A 24597-nucleotide genomic window follows, 5' to 3' on the forward strand; every position below is an offset into this window, starting at 1 on the left:
AGCTCATCTGCCTTCCCTGTTAGGCCCCTTGCATTGAAATAAATGCAGTTTAATTTATTAGTCCTACCTTGTCCCTGCCTGCCCTGACTGTTTGACTCACTTCTGTTCTCAGCTGTACACGTCTCAGATCGATCTCTTCCCTCACTATCTCCCTGCCCGCCCCCCACCCACCTTATTAGTTTAAAGCCCCCCAAGCAGTTGTAGCTAATCTCCCTGCCAGTATATTAGTCCCCTTCCAATTTAGGTACAATCCGTCCTTCTTGTACAGGTCACTTCTACCCCAAAAGAGATTACAATGATCCAAAAATGTGAATCCTTCTCCCATACACCAGCTCCCCAGCCATGCATTCATCTGCTCTATCCTCCTATTCCTGCCCTCACTAGCTCATAGCACTGGGAGTAATCCAGATATTATTACCCTTGAGGACCTCCTTTTTAAATTTCTGCCTAACCCTTTGTAATCTCCCTTTAGAATCTCAACCTTTTCTCTTCCTATATCATCGGGTCCAATGTGGACAATGATCTCCTGCTGGCCCTTCTCCCCCGTGAGAACATTCTGCACCCTCTCTGAGACATCTTGATCCTGGCGCCAGGGAAACAACACACCATTCTGATTTTTCTCTGCTGGCCACAGAAACGTCTGTCTGTACCTCTGACTACAGAATCCCCTAACACAATTGATCTCTTGGAAGCCGACATATCCTTCGTTGCATTAGAGCCAGTCTCAATACCAGAAACTTGGCTGTTCGTGCTATGTTCCCCTGAGAACCCATCACCCCCTACATTTTCCAAAACAGCATACCTGTTTGAAGTGAATATTTCCACACAAATGACTCCTGCACTAGCTCCCTCCCTCTCTTACCCTTCCTGGAGTTAACCCATCTCTGTGACTGTATCTGAGATTTTCCCCCCTTCCTATAACTGCCATCCATCACATACTGTTGCTGTTGCAAATTCCTCATCGCTTCTATCTGTCTCCCCAACCGATCCACTCGATCTGATAAGATTCGCATTTATGGCAGATATAACCTGCAGTAACCCTTAAACTCTCTTTAAACTCCCACATCTGACAAGAAGTACATATCACTGCAAAGGTCATTTTTGCTCCTTCACAATCTCCAGATCCAGAAAAAACACCGTCTACAAACACTGTCCCAGGTTAAATTAATAGCTATGGCTTATATTTTAACTTTAATCAAGAGACTTATCTCCAAAAACACATAATCAAGAAAGAATCCACTGTACTCACTACTGCAGCCTTTCTCTTGGACAGACTTAAAACCACAATTAACTTGGGCTGAATGGCAACTTTCCATGCTGCAAACGCCTATGATTTTAGGAATAGGTTCGCAACAAGAGGCTGAGTCAAGTGATGCTGTCTGACTGAATATTTGTAATATTGTGGAATACGTATCTTGGTTTGACTGGGTTGGAGGATCTGAGCTACAGGGAGAGGCTGAACAGGCTGGAGCTGTTTTCCCTGGAGCGTCAGAGGCTGAGGGGTGACTTTATAGAGGTTTACAAAATTATGAGGGGCATGGATCGGATAAATAGACAAAGAATTTTCCCTGGGGTCAGGGAGTCCAGAACTAGAGGACATAGGTTTAGGGTGAGAGGGGAAAGGTATAAAAGAGACCTAAGGAGGAAATTTTTCATGCAGATGGTGGTGTATGTATGGAATGAGCTGCCAGAGGATGTGGTGGAGGCTGGTACAATTGCAACATTTAAGAGGCATTTGGATGGATTTATGAATAGGAAGGGTTTGGAGGGATATGGGCCGGGTGCTGGCAGGTGGGACTAGATTGGGTTAGGATATCTGGTCGGCATGGACAGGTTGGACCGAAGGGTCTGTTTCCATGCTGTATATCTCTATCAGTCTGACTGTAAATAGACTGAGTCCAAAACAAAAAAAATCAGGTGTGGTTCTTCTGCGAATGTCCAACTAGGATTGGGTCAGAAGGTGGGTTGCTATGGTTGTTCTCAACAAGCCTTGATGGGCTCTTTTATGTTCCTACAAGTACAAAGTGTGCTCTCTGCTATAGATTTATGTTCGGAGTACAGATATTGACCGGACTCTGATGAGTGCTGAGGCGGATCTGGCTGGCTTCTACCCTCCACATGGACAACAAGTCTTCCGTACCAATCTTACTTGGCAGCCAATCCCTGTGCATACAGTGCCAACGATGGATGACTGGGCAAGTATCCCAAATACCTTGGCTAAAAGGCAACCGGTGTCCCTATGGCGTGGGCTGAGGTGAGAGGAGGGTGGGGAGCTAGCCCCCTCACTGAGCCCATGGGGAGAGGGCTGGGGTGAGAGGAGGATGGAGGTTTGGACCCTGGGGTTGGGAATCCATAGCACTGGCTCTGTAAGCAAAGAGGAGGGGGTGGTTGATGACCCTGGCACTGGGTCTCTGGGGGGAAGGGGTGGATATTAACCCCAACACTGGAACTGAACCAATGTTAATCATTTCAGTTGCTGCTGTACCCATTGAGAAACTGCCCTCGCTTTGAGCAGTTGCAGAATGAGACGAAGAATTGTTGGGAATACAAGAAGACCATGCAAGACAACCGGGTGAGTGTTAAGCATAGATAACAAATGAGTCTGTCTCATCTCTGTTCTGTCAACCACTTACTGACACACTGCCTCTTCCCTATTTGCTTCATTCTTCTTCTCTGTCTTTAACTCACCACTTTCAGACTTGTGCTTCTCATTTATCTGTTTCCAGAAGCTCCCAAACTTGCTAATTATTTACAGTATTTCCTGTTTTCCTTTCGTGGTGATAATCGGAGATTATTGCAGGGACCCTGCCTCTGTTACTGTTATAGTGATTATCTGAGAAAGCCTATCTCTGAGCTGTAATGGTGATTACCGCAGAGACCCTCCCTCTGAGGCTCTAATGGAAATTACTACAGGAAGTCTCTGTCTGTCTCTCTCTCTCTCTCTCTGTGTCTGTCTCTCTCTCTCTGTCTTAATGCAGGGACTTTGCATCCTAGACTATGACCGTGAGCATCATAAAGACGTTTCATCTCAGACTAGAGTAGTGATTATTGCACAAACCTTCCCTCTGGGGGATCTTTAAAGATGATTATCATATGTACCCTGTCCCTCGGACTGTAACATTGATTACTGCAGAGGCCATGTCTTTGGGTCTGTAACAGTGATTAGCAGAGAGACACCCCCTCTGAAGGGACTGTACCCTTCCCTGTGGGATGGTAATGGTAATGACAGTCAAAATCCACCCTCTGAAGTGACTGTAATCCTCTTCATGGGACTGGAACAGTAATGACCAGAGAGACCTTCCCTGAGGGACTGTAATGGTAATGACTGCAGAGGGGACTGTAATGGAAATTGTCGCAGAGACCTCCCTGAAGGACTGTAATGGTGATTACTGCAGAGACTCTTCATCCTAAACTCAAGGACTGTAATGGTGATTACCATAGTGACCATCCCTCTGAAGAGGTTGTAACAATAATACCCTGCCTCTGGGATTGTAACAGTGGTTATTGTGCAGTTATCCTTGACACTTAAGGGCTGTAATAATAATTATCACAGACCCTCCCCTTGGGCTGCAGTGTTGATTACTGCAGTGAGCTTCTATCTGGCACTACAAAAGTGATTATCAGAGAGACCTTCCCTCTGGTGATTATCAGAGAGACCTTCCCTCTGGTGATTATCACAGATCTTCCCTCTAGGGGTGTTGTAATGACGAATATGGCAGAGACCATCTCCCTGGGTCTGTGCAATGGAGAATCCTGCAGAGACAGTCCATCCATTAGTATAATAGTGCGGCGGCGTGGTAGCCCACTGGTGAGTGTTACAAGAAGGAATCTGGTTTGATTCTACCCTTGGGGACTGTCTGTGTGTAGTTTTCACATTATTCCTGTGTCTGAGTGGGTTTCTTCCAGGTGCTCCAGTTTTCTCTCTCAGCCCAAAAATGTGCAGGTGGATTGGCTGTGCTATGTTGCCCATAGCGTCCAGGGATGTGTAGGTCAGGTGGATTAGCTATGGGGAATGCAGAGTTACAGGGATAGGGTAAGGGGCTGGTCTGGGTGGGATGCTCTTTGGAGGGTCAGTGTGAACTTGACTGACCAAATGGCCTAGCTCCACGCTGTAGGAATTCTATGAACAGTGAGTATCACAGAGACCTTCCCTCTGGAACTGTAATAGTGATTATCATGGAGATCCTCCCTCTGGGACTGTAACAATAATGACTGCAGAGACCTGCGCTCTGGGACTGTAACAATAACTTTTACAGAGACCCTTCTCTGATGAGCAGTAATGGTGATAATTGCAGAGACCCTCTCTCTCTGAGACTATAATGGTGATTATTGAAGAGACCCCCTCTCTCCAATGTCAACCACATTCTTATGCCCATTAACCTGGATGTTTTGATGTAATATGTACTGTTTACTGGTTGCTGATGTAGGAATTCCTGAAGGCGCTGGCTAAAAACACTGGAACTCCCTTAGCGAACCTGACACTGTTTAATCTGTGGATGATTTATGATGCTCTGTTCTGTGAGGTGAGTAACAGAGTTGTTTCGTGGGATTGCAAACTGGATATGGCAGGGGTGGAGGTTGAGCATGCGATGTAACATACACAGAGGCTTGTGTACATGTGCACAAATGCCTTCCCTTCAGAGTGATAATTGCACCACACTTCCCACTCTCGTGGTTTACCTCGACCTGTAGTTTCAGTCTGACCGCATATCAGACTTCTCATCACATGGATTTAAGAGTAGAGAGTGAATGGAGTTAATGTAAATTCTGACTGGCTGTCACCTTTAACCCATAATCGAAACCAGAATATGTATATATTTTAGTGCTTTTCACAACTTCAAAATGTGCTGAAATGTTCTGTAGCCACTGAAAGTGTGTTTGGTTTGTTTCCACTGCTCTAATGTTGGAAATGCTGCAGATAATTTGTAGACAGAAAGATCCCAAGAGCAACCAAGTGACTGTGGCCATACATTTGAGAGAAGGAATGTATGGCCTGCTCCAGGCAGTTTAAGGATGATATATGATGGTTCCCCTAGTTTCTTACTTCACTTCAATCTAACTGCAACACGGTGTGCTTCAAAGAAGGTTTCAACCTTTGAGTGCTGTGACCTCAAGAACAGACACAAAATGGCTTTACTCATTAGCTTAAAAGAAAGAACTTGTGTTTATTTCTCAACCTCAAATGAAATCTCAACAGTGCCCACTCGTACAGCAGAAATGCACACGTCTAGATGATTACAGAAGAGACTGCGTGTACCTTGTCAAGTTCAAAAAGTTACTCTTGTTATTATCTTTTGAGGTGAAAACTGGAGGTGTTACAGGTCTGATCATTTTGGTTCAGTGACAGTAATGGTGGTTGATATTTTCTGAGGATAAATTCAGAGACTTCCTACTTGGAAGAGCTTTGCAGATTGGAGATGCAGTTCAGCCCCTGAAGTGAACATCTGACTGAGTTCTCAAAATCTACATTCTGGATTAGAGTGGTGCTGGAAAAGCACAGCAGTTCCTGATGAAGGGCTTTTGCCTGAAACATTGATTTCCCTGCTCCTCGGATGCTGCCTGAACTGCTGTGCTTTTCCTGCACCACTCTAAGCCAGAATCTGGTTTCCAGCATCTGCAGTCATTGTTTTTGCCTCTCAAAATCTACAGACAGAAGGATCGTCCTGCTATAAAATATAAGCCATGATGGGGAGGTGCTGGTGTTGGACTGGGGTGGGCAAAGTTAAAAGTCACACAACACCACGTTACAGTCCAACAGGTTTATTTGGAAGCACTAGCTTTCGGATCACTGCTACCTGATGAAGGAGCGTCGCTCCGAAAGCCAAAGCTTCCAAATAAACCTGTTGGACTATAACCTGGTGTTGTGATTTTTAACATAAAATATAAGAACAAAGAGCAAGAGTAGGCAATACATCTCCTTGAGTTCTGCTCTGCCATTTAATTCAACCATCTCAGCCTCAGTTCTGCTTTCCCATCTGGCCTCCACAACCCTTCAACCCATTAATTAAAAACCTGTCAAACTCCGCAGATTTTCTTCATGTCCCAGCATCCATTGCACTCTGGGATAGCGAATTCCACAGATTCATGGCCCTTTTGAGAGAAGTAATTCTTTCCTTCTTTATATTTTATATCTGCTACCCCTTATCCTAAAACTATGCATTCTCAGTCTAGATTGCTATAAATGAAGAAACCTATCAATGCCGACTTGTCACTCCTCAGCATCTTATATACCTCCATTATATTTCCTCTCATACCTCTAAAGTATAGGCTTTATGTCTGGAATTAATCTAGTGAATAACTTCTGAACTGTCTCCACTGCAACTTGAGTAAGGGGAGTTACAGCAACAATTCCCAACTTTTGTATTCTATTTCTTTAACAATAAATGCCTTCCTTATTATCTACTCTGACTGCATACTAGTTTTCTGCCTCGGAATGGATTCTGGACAGGATTCTTCCTTTGTAGGGTGGGATCTCTTCTCTCTTTGCTCTCTGTCTCCCAAACTGTCTAACATTCTGAGAGCAGCCTCATGTCAGTATTGTATTTTTTTTAACACAAGCTGGTTTCCGTCAAGTGACTATAGTATGTGTTCTCACATGGATGGTTCCTGATGACATGAACATTGAAGTGTGAGAGAAAGGGGAGGGGATTAAAATTTGTCTATTTACGCCTCCTTGTGATCCAATTTCTTGACCTTGCACTCTGTGACTTTTCTTCTACATTATCTTTGCGGGCTCGTTGTGCATCAGTTTCAAAAGAAGCAATTAACTTTATAGGAGTTATCCTGTTGCATTTATGATATCTCCTCAAAGGAATGGTAGGGTAATAGTGGGAGGATGTTTATCAGATTAGAGGCCTGGGACTAGTGGTGTACCTCCGGTATCGGTGCTGGGCCCATTGCTATTTGTTATCTACATCAATGATTTAGATGAGAATGATTAGTAAGTTTGCAAATGATACAGGAATAGGCAGTATTGTGGACAGTGAAGAAGGTTATCAGAAATTGCAGTAGGACCTTGATCAGCTGGGGAAGTGGGCCACGAATTGGCAAATAGATTTTATATAGATAAGTGTGAGGTGTTGCATTTTGGAAAGTCAAATCAAGGTAGGAGTTTCGTGGTGAATGGTAGGGCCTTAAGGAGTGTAGTGGGACAGAGGGACCTTGGAGTTCAGGTGCACGGTTCTCTGAAAGTGGAGAGACAGATAGACAGGGCAGTGAAGAAGGTTTCTGACACACTGCCCTTCATCAGTCAGGACATTGAGTATATGTGTGGGGAAGTTATATTGCAGTTGTACAGGGCGTTGGTGAGGCCGCACTTCGGGTACTGTGTTCAGTTTTGGTCACCTTGCAGTAGGAAGGATGTTATTAGACTGGAAAGAATGCAGAAGAAATGTACAAGGGTGTTGCCTGGACTCAAGGGACTGTGAGTCATAGGGAGAGGTCGGACAAGCTAGGACTTCTGAGGGGGGATCTTATAGAAGTGTATAAGATAACATGAGGCATGGATAGGGTGAATGCACTCAGTCTTTTTCCCAGGGTTGGGGAATTGAGGACTAGAGGGCATCAGTTTAAGGTTAGAGGGGAAAGAATAAAAGGGAACCTGAGGGGCAACATGTTTACAGAGGGTAGTATGCATATGGAATGAGCTGACAGCAGAAGCAGTTGAGGCGGGTACATTAACAACATTTAAAAGGTATCTGTACAAATATCTGGGTAGGAAAGGTTTAGGAGGGTATGGGCCAAGTGCAGGGAAATGGGGTTAGCGTGGATGGACATTTTGGTCGGTATGGACCAGTTTGGGCTGAAGGGCCTGTCTCCCTGCTGTACAACTCTGACTCTACGAGAACCGGGTGACCAGAAATTTATTGAGATTGGTTCAGATTTAGATGTTGCTAAGCAATTGTTCCAAACCAGATGTAGGTGGCCTTTCCAGGGTGTGTGCACTCTCCTGGGAACTGGCCAATGAGTTGTCTTACTCCATTTAGCTCGATGTTCTTGGTTTTCAACTCCCCAGCCAGAAGAAACATCCTCCCTGCATCTAGTCTGCCCAGTCCTGTTAGAATTATATACATTTTAATCAGATCCCCTTTCATTCTTCTGAACTCTAGTGAATACAGTTGAACCACCTTTTCACTGGGCTGCTGGTGCAAGATTGTTTGAGGTGGAGCCCATCCTGACAGTAGGGTTCCTTCCTTACCCCATATCGATGCCAATGCCCCTGAAATGGAGCCTTCCTTTCTTGCACCATGTGTCTACTTCCCTGATTTTCTTATCTCTATTCCAGTTTGCACGTGGTAATAATTCAGAGATGATAATCCTTGCAGTTCTATTTTTTAATTTTGTTCCTAATTTCTGATTTTCCCCAAACAGGACTCTTGCCTTTGCTGCTGGTCTCACCATGGACCACAACAACTGGACCCTACTCCTCCTGCTTCAATATTACTTGAAGCTGGTCACGTTGTCCCATACCTTAGCACCAGGCAGGGAACTCACAACAGGAGACCCTCGATCCTGCTCACAAAGAATACCACGTCCTTATAGAGCATCCTGTTCACTACCACTTTACTTTGTGCTTAAAAGATAGTGGGTGGGGTGGTCTATATATTGACCGGAAGGTAAAGGCAGTTGTAGTTTCATGTTCTTGGATTCCATGAGTTGCACAAATGACCCTAGTTTGGACAATTTAACAATTGGTTCAATCGTTTAGCAACAGTGGAAGTTTGTAGATTGCCTTGAGCTCTCAGTGAGTGATTGTTTGAAATTGCTTCATCACTGGGGATTGACTTGAGATTGTGTGTGTGTGTGTGTGTGTGTGTGTGTGTGTGTGTGTGTGTGTGTGTGTGTGTGTGTGAGAGAGAGCAAGACTTCCCATTCTTTATCCTTGTCTATGCTGAAGTAGCTGCTGCTAAGAAGACCATTTATCTACTTCTAATTCCACAATCTCTTTATTTTTCAAAGGCTGACAGGTCTCCCAGTATGCAAAATTATCACAAACATATGAATTAAACTACATGCACATTTCTCAATGCTGAAGTCATTGTCTGCTCCACTGTTTTGACTTTGATAATACTCAGATGGGTTTTATATGCAGTCGGCTCTGAACATAGAACAATACAGCACAGAACATGCCCTTCGGCCCACGATGTTGTGCCGAACATTTGTCCTAGCTTAAGCACCTATCCATGTACCTATCCAATTGCCGCTTAAAGGTCACCAATGATTCTGACTCAGCCACTCCCTCGGGCAGCGCATTCCATGACCCCACAACTCTCTGGGTAAAGAAACTACCCTGACATCCCCCCGCTATACCTTCCACCCTTCACCTCAAATTTATGCCCCTTTGTAACATTCTGTTGTACCTGGGGAAAAAGTCTCTGACTGTCTACTCTACCTATTCCCCTGATCATCTTATAAATCTCTATCAAGTCACCCCTCATCCTTCGCCGTTCCAATGAGAAAAGACCTAGCACTCTCCACCTATCCTCGTACGACCTATTCTCCATTCCAGGCAACATCCTGGTAAATCTCCTCTGCACCCTCTCCAAAGCTTCCACATCTTTCCTAAAGTGAGACGACCAGAACTGCACACAGTACTCCAAATGTGGCCTTACCAAGGTCCTGTACAGCTGCAACATCACCTCACGACTCTTGAATTCAATCCCTCTGCTAATGAACGCTAATACACCATCGGCCTTCTTCCAAGCACTATCCACCTGAGTGGCAACTTTCAAAGAGCTATGAACATAGACCCCAAGATCCCTCTGCTCCTCCACCTTATTAAGAACCCTACCGTTAACCCTGTATTCCGCATTCTTATTTGTCCTTCCAAAATGGAAAACCTCACACTTGACAGGGTTGACTTCCATCTGCCACTCCTCAGCCCAGCTCTGCATCATATCTAAGTCCCTTTGCAGCTGGCAACAGCCCTCCTCACTATCCACAACTCCACCTATCATCGTATCGTCTGCAAATTTACTGACCCACCCTTCGACTTCCTCTTCCAAGTCATTAATAAAAATTACAAACAGCAGAGGACCCAGAACTGATCCCTGCGGAACTCCACTCGTAACGGGGCTCCAGGCTGAATATTTACCATCTACCACCACTCTCTGACTTCGACCGGTCAGCCAGTTCTCTATCCAACTGGCCAAATTTCCCACTATCCCATGCCTCCTGACTTTCTGCATAAGCCTACCATGGAGAACCTTATCAAATGCCTTACTAAAATCCATGAGGTAAAAACATTGACTGCAGATGCTGGAAACCAGATTCTGGATCAGTGGTGCTGGAAGAGCACAGCAGTTCAGGCAGCATCCAACGAGCAGCGAAATCGACATTTCGGGCAAAAGCCCTTCATCAGGAATAAGGGCAGTGAGCTGGAAGCGTGGAGAGATCCATGTACACTACATCCACCCATGGCTCAACACTAACTCTTCCTCCCACTCCACCAAGGACATGCAGGTCCTTGGACTCCTTCATTGCCAGAACATAACAACACGACGGTTGGAGGAAGAGCGCCTCATCTTCTGCCTGGGAACCCTCCAACCACAAGGGATGAACTCCGATTTCTCCAGTTTCCTCATTTCCCCTCCCCCCACCTTGTCTCAGTCGATTACTCCTCTATATTGGGGAGACGGGCCGCCTACTTGCGGAACGCTTCAGGGAACACCTCTGGGACGCCCGGACCAACCAACCCAACCACCCCGTGGCTCAACACTTTAACTCTCCCTCCCACTCCACCAAGGACATGCAGGTCCTTGGACTCCTCCATCGCCAGAACATAACAACACGACAGTTGGAGGAAGAGTGCCTCATCTTCTGCCTGGGAGCCCTCCAACCACAAGGGATGAACTCCGATTTCTCTAGTTTCCTCATTTCCCCTCCCCCCACCTTGTCTCAGTCGATTATTTAACCTACCACTGAAGTAAGACTAACTGGCCTGTAATTCCCGGGGTTATCCCTATTCCCTTTTTTGAACAGGGGCACAACACTCGCCACTCTCCAGTCCCCTGGTACCACCCCCGTTGACAATGAAGATGAAAAGATCATTGCCAACGGCTCTGCAATTTCCTCTCTTGATTCCCACACAATCCTAGGATATATCCCGTCAGGCCCGGGGGACTTGTCTATCCTCAAGTTTTTCAAAATGCCCAACACATCTTCCTTCCTAACAAGTATCTCTTCTACCTTACCAGTCCGTTTCACACTCTCCTCTTCAACAATACGGTCCCTCTCATTTGTAAATACTGAAGAAAAGTATTCATTCAAGACCTCTCCTATCTCTTCCGACTCAATACACAATCTCCCACTGCTGTCCTTGATCGGACCTACCCTCGTTCTCGTCATTCTCATGTTTCTCACATACGCATGAAAGGCCTTGGGGTTATCCTTGATCCCACCCGCCAAAGATTTTTCATGCCCTCTCTTAGCTCTCCTAATCCCTTTCTTCAGCTCCCTCCTGGCTATCCTGTATCCCTCCAATGCTCTGTCTGAACCTTGTTTCCTCAACCTTATGTAAGCCTCCTCCTTCCTCCTTAGGAGACATTCAGCCTCCCTCGTCAACCAAGATTCCCTCACACGACCATCTCTTTCCTGCCTGACAGGTACATACATATCAAGGACACGTCGTATCTGTTCCTTGAAAAAGTTCCACATTTCAATGACATCTTTCCCTGACAGCCTATGCTCCCAACTTATGCTCCTCAGATCCTGTCTTACAGCATCGTATTTACCCTTCCCCCAATTGTAAAACCTACCCTGTTGCACGCACCTATCTCTCTCCATAACCAAGGTGAAAGTCACAGAATTGTGGTCACCATCACCAAAATGCTCACCAACTAACAAGCCCATCACTTGTCCCGGTTCGTTACCGTGTACCAAATCCAATATGGCCTCCCCTCTGGTCGGACAATCTACATACTGAGTTAGAAAAGCATCCTGGACACACTGCACAAACACCACCCCGTCCAATCTACTTGATCTAAAGAGCTTCCAATCAATATTTGGGAAGTTGAAATTGCCCGTGGCTATGACCCTGTGGCTTCTGCACCTTTCCAAAATCTGTTTCCCAATCTGTTTGTCTACATCTCTGCTGCTATTGGGGGGCCTATAGTAAACACCCAACAAGGTGACTGCTCCTTTCCTATTTCTGACTTCAGCAGATCCCCCTCGAACTGCCTTTCTGCAGCCATTATACCATTTCTAATTAGCAACACCATACCCCCTCCTTTTTTTTACCACCCTCCCTAATCTTACTGAAACATCTGTAACCAGGAACCTCCAACAACCATTCCTGTCCCTCTTCTATCCACGTTTCTGTGATGGCCACAACATTGTAATCCCAAGTACCGATCCACGCCTTAAGTTCACCCACCTTTATTTCTGATACTTCTTGTGTTGAAGTATACACACTTGAGCCTATCTCTGTGTCCACAAGTATTCCCTGTCAGTGCTATCTTCTTCACAGCCTCCCTACATTCTTGGACATCCTGGAAAAACAGCTAACCTGCTTGCTGGACTACAAGTCCGGATCCCATCCCCCTGCCAAATTAGTTTAAACCCCCCCCGAAGAGTGCTAGCAAACCTACCCCCCAGGATATTGGTGCCCTTCTGGTTCAGGTGCAACCCGTCCTGTTTGTACAGGTCCCACCTTCCCCAGAATGCAGTCCAATTGTCCAAAACCTGAAGGCCTCCCTCCTACACCATCCTTGCAGCCACATGTTCAACTGCACTCTCTCCTTATTCCTTGCCTCACTGTCACGTGGCACCGGCAACAACCCAGAGATGATGACTCTGTCTGTCCTAGCTTTTAGCTTCCAGCCTAACTCCCTGAGCTCTTGAATGACCTCCCCACCCCTCTTCCTACCTATGTCGTTGGTGCCAATGTGCACCACGACTTCTGGCTGCACACCCTCCCCCTTAAGGATTCTGAAGACATGGTCTGAGACATCTCGGACCCTGGCACCCGGGAGGCAACAAACCATCCGAGAGTCTCGCCCATGTCCACAGAAGCGCCTGTCTGTCCCTCTAACTAGAGAGTCTCCTATAACTAGCGCTCTCCTCCTCTCCCCCTTTCCCTTCTGAGCCTCCGAGCCGGACCTCGTGCCACAGACCCGGTCACTGCAGCTTACCCCTGCTAGCCCGTCCTCCCCAACAGTATCCAAAGCGGTATACTTATTGTTGAGGGGAACGACCACAGGGGATCCCTGCACTGGCTGCTTCCTCCCCTTCCCACCTCTAACTGTTACCCAGCTACCTCTGTTCTCTGGTGTAACTACATCCCTGCAGCTTCTATCCATCACCCTCTCAGCCTCTCGAATAGTTCTCAGTTCATCCAACTCTGCTAACGTTTGCCCCAATCTCTGTTCAGGTGAGCATGTAACCATTCTTGGTCAGTATTCATGCTTTTCTAAAAATCGATGAAGCACTCCAGTCATAAAATCAGATGCAAGAAAGCTGAAGAGCAATGCTTGATTTTTATTGCAATTATAACATGATAAATGGGGAGTTGTCCACTCGATCAGTACCGTTCTCAGCGCACAGAATTGCTCCAGGTCACTTTTAATGTTTTGATGGATTGTTTACACCCCTTTGTGAACTTTCTGGCTTGGGGACTTAAACAATAAGAGAACTTTCTGTTACTTTGGCTGAGTTTAATTATGCCATTGTTCGAACAGGTTTTGTTCCTCTTGAACTTTACTCTCCACCCCCACCTTACCCCAAAACTAGATTAAGCTTAACTTAGTTTAATTTGGCATCATGTTCGGCACAACATTGTGGTCCCGAGAACCTGTTTGTGTGCTGTGAAGTTCTATATTCTAAATCATTACCCAGAAGCAGTTCACTCCTTACACCAGGAGACTAGGTTTGCGTCGTAATTGCTTCTGAGATAAGGTGCCCTTTGATATAAGGTTACAGGCATATGCCTACCTTCAATACATCTCACTTCTCCTGACCTGTTGCTTATGATAGACATAAATGATCTGGAGGAAGATATAGGTGATCTGATTAACAAGTTTGTGGATGACACTAAGATTGGTGGAGTAGCAGATAGTGAAGGGGACTGTCAGAGAATCCAGCAGAATATAGATAGATTGGAGAGTTGGGCAGTGAAATGGTAGATGGAGTTCGATCCGGACAAATGCAAGGTGATGCATTTTGGAAGATCCAATTCAAGAGCGAACTGTACAGTAAATGGAAAAGCCCTGGGGAAAATTGATGTACAGAGGGATCTGGGCGTTCAGGTCCATTGTTCCCTGAAGGTGGCAACGCAGATTGATAGAGTGGTCAAGAAGGCACACGGCATGCTTTCCTTCATCGGACAGGGTATTGAGTACAAGAGTTGGCAGGTCATGTTCCTGTTGTACAGGATGTTAGCTCGGCCACATTTGGAATACTGCGTACAGTTCTGGTCGCTACATTACCAAAAGGATGTGGATGTTTTGGGAGGTTCATCAGGATGAAGGGAGGTTGAGTAGATTAGGATTATTTTCATTAGAAAGATGGAGGTTGAGGGGGAGACAAGATTGAGGTCTACAAAACCATGAGAAGTATAGACAGGGTGGATAGCAAGAAGCTTGTTCCCAGATTGGGGGGCTCAATTACTAGGGGTCATGGGTTAAAGGTGAGAGGCGAAAGGTTTAAGGGAGGTATACGTGGAAAGTTCTTTACACAGAGGGTGGTGAGGGCCTGGAACGTGTTGCCAGCAGAGGTGGTCACAATCACGTCATTTAAGATGTACCCGGACAGATACATGAATGGGCAGGGAGCAGAGGGATCTAGATCTTTAGAGGATAGACAACAAGTTTAGATGAGGATCTGGATCGGCACAGGCTGAAGGGCCTGTTCCTCTGCTGTAATTTTCTCTGTTCTTAACCTAAAGGCTGTGGTTAATTAGAAACCTAAAAGTACAGTGACTGTTGCTAGAGAACTCTTAAAATGAAAGTCATTACCTCTTGCCAATTTGCTGTTTTATTTTCACCATACCATTGCAGACTATTTATATCTAAATAGTCATGCAGTGCCCCCTTCATTTGAACCTGCCTCCACAATTCCAGATAGTACCTTCCATACTTCAAATCAGTAGTTAAAGTTCTCACGTTTTCCTTGTTTTTCCATTATATAATTTTTAAAATCATTTTACAGCTTGTTCCTCAAGGGTTAAGCCTGGAAACGCTGACTTCTCCTCCACCTGATGCTGCCTGGCTTGCTGTGTTCTTCCAGTCTCCTATTTGTCTACTATTCAGCCCACTAATGGTTTTGAAAGTCTCTATAAAATCTCTTCTCAGCTGTCTTCTGTTAAAGTGAACCATCCCAGCTGCTTCAAGGATTCGCATCTTTCCAATAATGTGGTGTCCACACTGGACATAATATTTAAGCCAAAGACTAACAAGTTAAACATCACCTTCCTGCTCTTGTACGCCATGCCTCTCTCAGTAAAGCTGAGAACACCATATGCTTTATTAACTGCACCCTCTACTTGTCCTGGCACCTTCCATAATTTGTTCACATACACATCCAGGTCCCTCTGGTCTGATGCCCCCTTTATAATTGTACCCCTTACTTTATGCACCCCTTCAGTGTTCTTCCTATTAAAGTGCATAACCTCACCTGCCACCTATCTGCTCGCTCACTCCTACTTGTCAGTGCCCTTTTGGAGTTTCACACTGTCCTTCTCACAGGTTACTATTCTTCCCAATTTCACGTCACCTGGTGATTTTGAAATTTTCCACTGCATACCAAGATCCAGATCACTGATATGTAACTCCACCACAAACCTTCCTCTGGCCTGTTTGTTGACTATTCCTGTCTCTTTCTTGTCATTCAGCCAATTTTGTATCCATGTTGCGACTACCCCTTTTATACCATGGCTGATAACTTTCCTCAAGTCTGTTATTTGATACTCTATCAAGCACCTTCTGGAAATCCATGTATATCACATTAACAGCTTTACCCTCACTGACCTTCTCTGATACCTGTTCAGAAATATGGAGAGGCCCATACAATGCTCATAGAATCATACAGTAAAGAAGAGACTATTTTACCCATCAATCTATGCAGCTGAAAATACACAGCTGCCAACACTAGGCCCACTTTCCACATTAGGCCCATAGCCTTGAATGTTATGACACTTCAAAAGGTTATTAGGTTTCCTGCCTCACTGATCTGAGGCATTGCGTTTCAGACCCCTACCACCCTCTGGGTGAAAGAAATATTTTCTCATATTACTTCTAAATCTCCTGCCTTACGCCTTTTAAAATTATGCCACTTGTTATTGACTAACAGGTACAACCGCTTTCTATTCATCCTGACCGTGCCCCTCATAATCATATACCCCCGCTATCAGGTCCCCCCCAAGACCTTCTCTGCTCCAAAGAAAACAACCTGAGCTTATCCAGCCTCTCTCCATAGCTGAAATGCTCCATCCCAGGCAATCTCCCGGTGAATCTGCCCTGCACCCCTTCCAATGCAGTCAGATTCTTCCTATAGTGTGGTGACCAGACCTGTATACGATACTCGAGCTCCGGCATGACCAAAGTTCCAACGTGAGCACCCTCCTCTTACCTTCATCAGTCAAGGCATAGATTGTAAGTGTCCAGTATGCCCTTAGTAATTACCCTACTAACCTGTCTGATTATCTTGATGGTTCTATGGGTGAGCACCCCAAGATCTTCCGTGTTTCCTAGTGTCTTGCCATTCTCGAGTGCTCCCTTCTCTTAAAATGCGTAACTCAAATTTATCTGTTTCAATTACATTGTTCACTGATCTGGCCAATTGTTTGAAATTCTTCTATAATCTAACACCTCACTGTAAACCACCCAGCCAATCTTTGTGTCATCCTTAACCTTACCATCTCTCCCATGTGGTCATCTCCAGCATTATGAATATCACAAACTATAAAGGACCCAGCACTGATTCCTGTGGTATACCACTGCACACGGGTTCCAGTCACACAAACAGCCCTCTACCACCACCCTCTGTCTCCTGCAATAGAGGTAATTTTGGATGCAACTTGAGCAGCTACCCTGCATGAGCTTTCACCCTTTTTATCAGTTTCCCATGTGGGAATTTGTCAAAGGCCTCCTGTAATCCATCTAAGCTACGTCACCTACTCTACACTCATGCAACCACTTGGTCACATCCTTGTAAAATTCCATCAGATTTGTTAGGCATGACCTCCCTTTGACAAAACCATGCTAACGATCCCTGATCGAACCTTGCCTCTCGAAGTGGAGATGATTTTTTTCCTTCATTATTCTCTCCATTAGTTTCCCTACCATGGGTTTAAGAATCTTTGATCTGTAGTTCCTTGGTGTATCTTTACTATCCTTCTTGTAAAGTGGGCCTACATTAGTTGTCCTCCAGCCCTCTGGCATTTCCCCTGTGGTCACAAAAATTTGGGTCAGGTACCTATAATTTCCTCCCTCATCTCCCACAGCAGCCTGGGGTACAACTCATCTGGGCCTGGGGATTTGTCCACTTTTAAATCCGCCAAGCACCTCCAATACCTTCTCACTCCTGACTTTAAACTGCTCAAGAATTCCACAGTCCATCTTCTTGAATTCTGTACTTGATCCTTCTCCACCTCCTGTGCTAAGAGAGATGTGATGTCCTTATTTTATCAGCGTTCTCTGGCTTCAAGAACTAATTGTCCACTGGACCCTAATAGACCCTTACTGTTTCTCTGGCCATTCTCTTCCCGTGACAAACTTGTAGAATATCTCGGGATTCTCCCTAATCTTGCCTGTTTTCTCATGTCATCTCTTTACTCTCCTAATTTGCTTTCTTGAGAGCCCCCACTCCTGTACCCCCTATACCCCTCTGGGACCTCTGTTGTTTGTTGCCCTGTTCTGGAACCTGGGTTCAAATCCTTGCCATGGTAAGTGATGGAATTTCAATTTAATTTAAAAAAAAATCTAGAGTGAAGAGTCTAATGGTGACTATGTAGCCAATTGTTGATAGTCGACAAAAACCAACTGAGTTCACTCCCTCTGGGGAGGGAAATCTGTCACCCTGCCTACGTGAGACTTCATACCCACAGCAATACGGTTGACTCTTAATTACCCTCTTGGTATGAGGAATGGACAATAAATGCTGGCTTTGCCTCATCCCATGGATGGATTTTGAGAAAGGTTTTCACCACTTGGTGGGAGGACAGTTAAGTGTTACAGCACAGACCGATAACCAAATCAGTCTTGGTCCCTCTATTTGTGACACAGTCCAATAAAACTGTCACAGACCAGACTTCTGAATAACCAAGCCTTTGTGAATAATTAATTTCAGACACTGATTTTGTATCTCAAACAAAAGACTTAACTATTTATTAAATACACAATCACTTTAGCAGAAACAGAAAAAAAACAAGATAAGCTGATTAAAGTTTATGCTTTAAACCTGAAACATTTGTTTTCAGCTCCCCTTCACACAGCAGACAGACCTTCTCAGTTCGTTCAGGCAAAGGCAGTAAGAACTCCATCTCCACTTTCTGCTCTTCAGGCTTTTGGAAGTTGGTGTGCCAGATTAGGCAGGGACCTTTCAAATCTTCATGCTGACTTCTCAGCAGCCAAGCTGATCTTTTCAGAAAACATAGTCCAAAAAGAAAACAAGTTATAGTCCTGGTTCTGCCCTAATATGTTGATTGTTTCTTCAATTACCATTCAATATCTGCCAGATGCTTGAACATAAGGTATCTTACAAACTTGTCAGAAGCAGGTCACAGGTACTGATCTTGTTAATAGCCAACTTCTGCTATCTGTTCAAATAAAATGCCCGATCCCATTGTTGCTGTGTCTGTAGAAATCATTTTAATCAAGAATCAGTCTGCAACTAACCTCCAGGTCTTGCCTTGAACAAAGTTTGGTCAGTTTAAAAAAAAGAAAAATCTTTGAGAGTTCTAACAGTGTGTTTTGAAATCAGATATGTGGTCCATTTTCTTTTGGTGGAGTGTCTGAGAACGTTTAATGCAGGTCATGGTTAAAACTAAATTCTAACCTTGTGATTACTTACCTGCTCTTGAGGCTCACTGACCACCTGTTATGTTCCAGGGTGTCCTTTCAGGGACTTGAGGCCAGTTGTGGAAACTAGGATAAGCTCTGTGTCTCTGGACAGTCCTAATAAATTCTTGTTCTAACATCTTCCTTGGACAGCAAGTTCACAACTTCACTCTCCCATCCTGGGCCACGCCAGAGCAGATGGAACACTTGAGACAACTGAAGGAATTTGGCATCCGATCGGAGTTTGGACTCTACCAGACAAAGGAGAAATCACGGCTGCAAGGGGGTGAGTGAATGTCGTCCCCTCTGTGAGGCTGTCTCAATATCCTTACCTTGCCCGCTCCTCTCTGTCATGCTGACTGCATTCCTCAGGGACCATTGCTTGCCCACTGTTCTGTGTTCTAGTGTTTTAATACAAGTGAGATTACACAATCTAGGATTATAATGTGCAATCAGAAGGGTAAAGATTTCTAATGGATTAATGGGAATAGATTTGCATACACACTGACTGGTTTCTGATTTCAGTCACTTTACACACCAGTCCTTGGAGGGTCAGGTTTCACAGGAACTCTTCTCACACTGACCTGTCCCTTGTTTCACAATAACTGTCCCCAAACTGACCAGTCTGTGGAAGGTCTGGTGTCACAGTAAATGTGTGAGAGGTATTATAGCCTTTAGAGTTAATGTTCTGGTATGGGGTCCCGTTGTTTATCTGTATTCCTTTACTGTTTGTAAAAATGTGTTTATTTTTGCAGGCGTGCTCCTCAAACAAATCCTCGAAAATATTACTCGTTCAATAAATGAGACCAATTCCACTCCCCGTCTCAAGATGATCATGTATTCAGCGGTGAGTTACCTGAGATTGAAGACGACCAAAGTGTTAGGTATAAATGATTGATGGGATTAAATATCCCACAATGACAAGATAATGTTAAAAAAATCGCATTTTATGCGATGTCATTAACATTTTGATCAATGGTGATCTGTGGAAGGCCAACTTGCTCCCTGGTTGTTAGTGTTGATTTTGACCCCGCCATGGAGGGTCAGTATTAACCCCCACCTCCATACAGAGAGTCAGTGTTCAACACCCTCTGGGGGCAGTGACTCAGTGTTGAGCACAACTCGGTTTGCTTGTACCTGCAATCCATTTAGTCTAATGATTGATTGTATTCTGAATTTCATCTCTGTTCACAGCATGACACCACTATTATAGCCCTTCAAATGGCTCTGGGTGTTTACAGCCTTGCTCCAACATATGCTGCCTGCCACATATTTGAGCTTTACAAAGAGACAAACGGGTAGGTTCTGAAATTGTTTTCGAGATGTCTGCCCTGCACAGTCACAGTTCATGCTTCATTTCCCCAAAGCTCTGAATGTCCTTGTTCCATTCTCTCGTGATAATAATGGAGGGTCCAACTAACACTCCGCCTGTATACATATCTGGAACCCAACATGTTGCAAATCCAGAGAGTCAGGATACCTGCAAGTTCTTTGATTTATGCATTTTCATTTTTAGGGCAGTTACTGTGAAGCTAGATGCTCCAAGTGGTCTAATCAGACTAAACAAAAATTGGGACTGGTTAACAGGCAGAGAGAAGGAACAGATGAAAATGTTCATAAGTTAGCAGATTATGAGTGTTATTTCTTATTTACATAAATGATCTGGATGTGAATGTACAAGGCATGATTAGTAAGTTTGCGGATGATACAAAATTAGGAGATATCATTGGCGAGGAAGGTTATCAGACGTTACAGAGGGACCTCGATCAGATGGGGAAGGGGCTGAGGGTTGGTGAATATAATTCAATACACATAAGTGAGAGATGTTTCATTTTGGAAAGTCAAACCAAGGTAGGATTTATACAGTAAATGGTGACATGCTGAAGAGGGTTGTGGAACAGAGGGACCTAGGAGTACAAATACATTGAAAGTGGTGTCACAGGTAGACAGGGTGGTGAAGAAGGCATTTAGCGTGCTGGCCTTCATCGGTTGAGGCATTGATGATACAGTTATATAAGTCATTGGTGAGGCTGCAGTTGGAGTATTGTGCACAGATTTGGTCACCCAAAGACATAGTTAAATGGAAAGAGTACAAAGAAGATTTACGAGGATGTTGTCAGGGCTAGTAGGCCTGAGTCACAGGGAGAGGTTGGCCAGGATAGGACTTTATTCCTTGGGATGTTGGAGAACGAAGGGCGACCTTATAGAGGTGTATAAAATCATGAGGGGCATTGATAGGATGAATACATGTAGTCTTTTTCCCAGGGATGGGGAATTGAAAACAATAGGGCATAGGTTTAAGGTGAGAGGGGAAAGATTTAAGAAGGATCTGCAGAGCAACTACTTCATTCAGAGGGTGGTGCCGATGAGGAATGGGCTGCCAGAGAAAATAGTTGAGGCAGGTACAATAGCAACATTTTTAAAAAAAATTTGGATAGGTATATGGATGGGAAGGGTTTAGTGGGGTATGGACCAAATCCGTGCAGTTGGATCTGAGTGAGCGCCATGGTCAGCATGGACTAGTTTGGGCCAAAGAGCCTGCTTCCATGCTGTATTACTCTCTGACTCGGAGTGCTGCAAGCACCAAGGAGAAAGTGAGGACTGCAGATGCTGGAGATCAGAGCTGAAAATGTGTTGCTGGAAAAGCGCAACAGGTCAGGCAGCATCCAAGGAGCTGGAGAATCGACGTTTCAGGCATGACCACCGCCTTCCTAACTTGCAATCATCTTCCTGACCTCCACCCCCACTCCGGCCTATCACCCTCACCTTGACCTCCTTCCACCTATCGCATTTCCAACGTCCCTCCCCCAAGTCCCTCCTCCCTACTTTAGCCTGCTGGATACACTTTCCTCATTCCTGAAGAAGGTCTCATGCCCGAAACGTCAGTTCTCCTGCTCCTTGGATGCTGCCTGACCTGCACTTTTCCAGCACCATGTTTTCAGCTGCTGCAAGCATCAGTGTTGGTACCTCAGCTGTTAACAATCTCGATGAGTGAGTGAGTTAGATAAAGAGATAGAGAATCACGTTTCGGGGTTGCTGATATACCGCTAGGTGAGAATGTCAGATGCTCAGAGCACTCTCTGTTAAGAGATGTAGATACATTGAGTGAATGGACAGCAGGATGGCAAATGGAATGTGATATGGGGAAATGTGAAGTTAGTCACTTCATTCATAAGAATAGAAAAGCAGATTTAAAAAAATGCATTATTGTTTTAAATCTTTGATATCCACATAGTTGTATGTATATAAGGAACATGGGCAGCACAGTGACTTAGTGGTTAGCACTGCTGCCTCTCAGCACAGGTTCCCAGGTTCGGTTCCAGCCTCGGGCGACTGTCTGTGTGGAGTTTGCACATTCTCCCTGTGTCTGCGTGGGTTTCCGCTGGCTGCTCCAGTTTCCTCCCACAGTCCAAAGATGTGCAGGTCAGGTGAATTGGCCATGCTAAATTGCCCATAGTGTTAGGTGCATTAGGCAGAGGCAAATGGGTCTGGGTGGGTTACTGTTCGGAAGGTCGGTGTGGACTTGTTGGGCCGAAGGGCCTGATTCCACACTGTAGGGAATGTAATCTAAAAGTTAGCATGCAGTTGGAGCAAGGAATTAGGAAATCAAATGACAGGTTGATGTTTATTGAAATGAGATTGGAGTGTAGGTGTAAAGAAGTCTTGTTATGATTGTTCAGGATTTTGCTGATTTCATTGCTGGGATACTGTCTGCAGTTTTGGTGTCTATAATTAAGGCAATGGAAAGTGATAGTGAAGATTCACTAGATTGATCACCTGGATGTTGAGTAAGTTGGGTCTACGCTGTTTCCAGTTCAGCAGAATGAGAAGTGATCTAATTGAAGCCTACAGGATTCTGAAGGGACTTAATCGGGCCAACAGTGAAAACTCCTTTCTTCCAGGCTAGGTACAGTCGCACAATAAAGGGCCGATGGTTTAGGCCTTGAAAGGACCATTGAACAGTTTGGGAGTGTTTGGAATTCTGTACCCCAGAGTTAGCTGATGCTCAACATTTCCTGGAGGAAGAGAGAGCAGGAGAATGAAACCTGAAGGAAGAATTGGAGTGAGGGCAGAAATAGGTCCCATTCTAGAAAAATAAAAGAGGAAGGAATTGGAATTGTTTGAGAAGAGGGAATTGGCACCAATCTGGGAATAAGATGGAAGAAAGAAAGAGAGAGAGGGAGAGAGAGAGAGAGAAATGGGATCATTTGGGATGAGGAGAGCAGAGAGCGCGAGCCAGAAAGAGAAAAGTGGAGGAAATTGGATCAGTGTGAGGGAGGGAACAGGAGAATGGGATTGTATAAAATTAATCCCTTCTCAAAGGGAGCAATGAGAGGAAAAGGTTCATGATTGTTAACTGCTCCAAATCTTGCACGTGGCTTTTGCAGATCCTACACTCTGGAGATGTACTACAGAAACGAGAGTAATTCTAAGCCATACCTTGTCACTCTGCCATCTTGCACTGAAAAGTGCCCCTTAGAAAAATTCATTGAAATTACTGCAGAGACAATCCCAAAGAACTGGGCAGAGGAATGTGAACTTCGTCACAGTACCATCCAAATTGGTAACGTATTGTGAAACAACTCGATTAGCTGTCTTGATCCATGGTCATCTTCTCTATTTTGCTGATCTCTCCATATAACCCTTGGGGTAACAGTCACATTACTATGTCCTTTCAGTGTTATCTGTAATCCTTATTTAGGAATGCACCCAACATTTATATATAAAATGTTGTCATTTTACGGGGGAGGAGGTGTCAGTCAGTGTTTTTACGTTCTTGCCAGTGTGCTACTTGTGGGCGGTACGGTGACACAGTGGTTAGCACTGCTGCCTCACAGTGCCAGAGACCTGGGTTCAATTCCCGCCTCAGGCACCTGTCTGTGTGGAGTTTGCACATTCTCCCTGTGTCTGCGTGGGTTTCCTCCGGGTGCTTCGCTTTCCTCCCACTGTCCAAAAATGTGCAGATTAGGTGAGTTGGCCATGTTAAATTGCCAGTAGTGTTAGGTGAAGGGATAAATGTAGGGGAATGGGTCTGGGTGGGTTGCGCTTCGGCGGGTTGGTGTGGACTTGTTGGGCCGAAGGGCCTGTTTTCACACTGTAAGTAATCTAATCTACTCTCATATTTCAGTGGATACGTGTTGAACGGTTGTGAAGTAAAGCCAGAGGCAATTGTTCCAAGATTACAACAAACTGCAATTCACAAAAGAGATTTATTTCTATTTCTCTCAGTAAACAATCCCACCCGACTGGCTATGTACATTAGGTTTTCTCAGTGCTTCCCCATTTACCATTAAAACTACCAACTCCCTCAGCAACTTTGTCACTCCACGACTGGGAATGTGTTCCCACTGGGACATAATGTTCATGTTTCTCCGAGGTTGAGATGAGATAATTAACTCTCATTTCTGGTCATTATTGAATCATTAAACCCTACAGCAGCAGAAGGCTGTTCAGCTCCTCACACTTCTGTAGGGATGTTGAAAAGATTACCCAGTTCCTCCCCACGTTGGGTAATCCCTGTGGATCAGTTGGGATTTCAGTTTGCAAGGCACAGTACATTTGCTTTCCCGTGTCAGGTGGGATCTCAGGATTGGGTGATTCCTTT

General features: G+C 44.9%; 2 protein-coding genes across 2 annotated transcripts in view; one reads left to right on the forward strand and one right to left on the reverse strand.

The window, feature by feature from the left end:
- LOC132824332 (lysosomal acid phosphatase-like) overlaps positions 1 to 24597 on the forward strand; it is a 52573-nt gene that overhangs the window by 26243 nt on the left and 1733 nt on the right. The window contains exons 4-10 of the mRNA XM_060838680.1: positions 2043 to 2195; positions 2474 to 2572; positions 4428 to 4523; positions 19146 to 19278; positions 19748 to 19839; positions 20187 to 20290; positions 23381 to 23556. Of these exons, the coding sequence (XP_060694663.1) occupies positions 2043 to 2195; positions 2474 to 2572; positions 4428 to 4523; positions 19146 to 19278; positions 19748 to 19839; positions 20187 to 20290; positions 23381 to 23556 (853 nt within the window). The remainder of the gene's footprint in view (positions 1 to 2042; positions 2196 to 2473; positions 2573 to 4427; positions 4524 to 19145; positions 19279 to 19747; positions 19840 to 20186; positions 20291 to 23380; positions 23557 to 24597) is intronic.
- The window catches only part of LOC132824333 (lysosomal acid phosphatase-like), a 108624-nt gene continuing 102365 nt past the window's right edge, over positions 18339 to 24597 (reverse strand). Inside the window, exon 11 of the mRNA XM_060838682.1 lies at positions 18339 to 18572. Coding sequence (XP_060694665.1) covers positions 18556 to 18572 — 17 coding nt within the window. The 3' untranslated portion in view covers positions 18339 to 18555. The remainder of the gene's footprint in view (positions 18573 to 24597) is intronic.

This window comes from Hemiscyllium ocellatum, chromosome 18, assembly GCF_020745735.1.
Source record: "Hemiscyllium ocellatum isolate sHemOce1 chromosome 18, sHemOce1.pat.X.cur, whole genome shotgun sequence".
NCBI lineage: Eukaryota > Metazoa > Chordata > Chondrichthyes > Orectolobiformes > Hemiscylliidae > Hemiscyllium > Hemiscyllium ocellatum.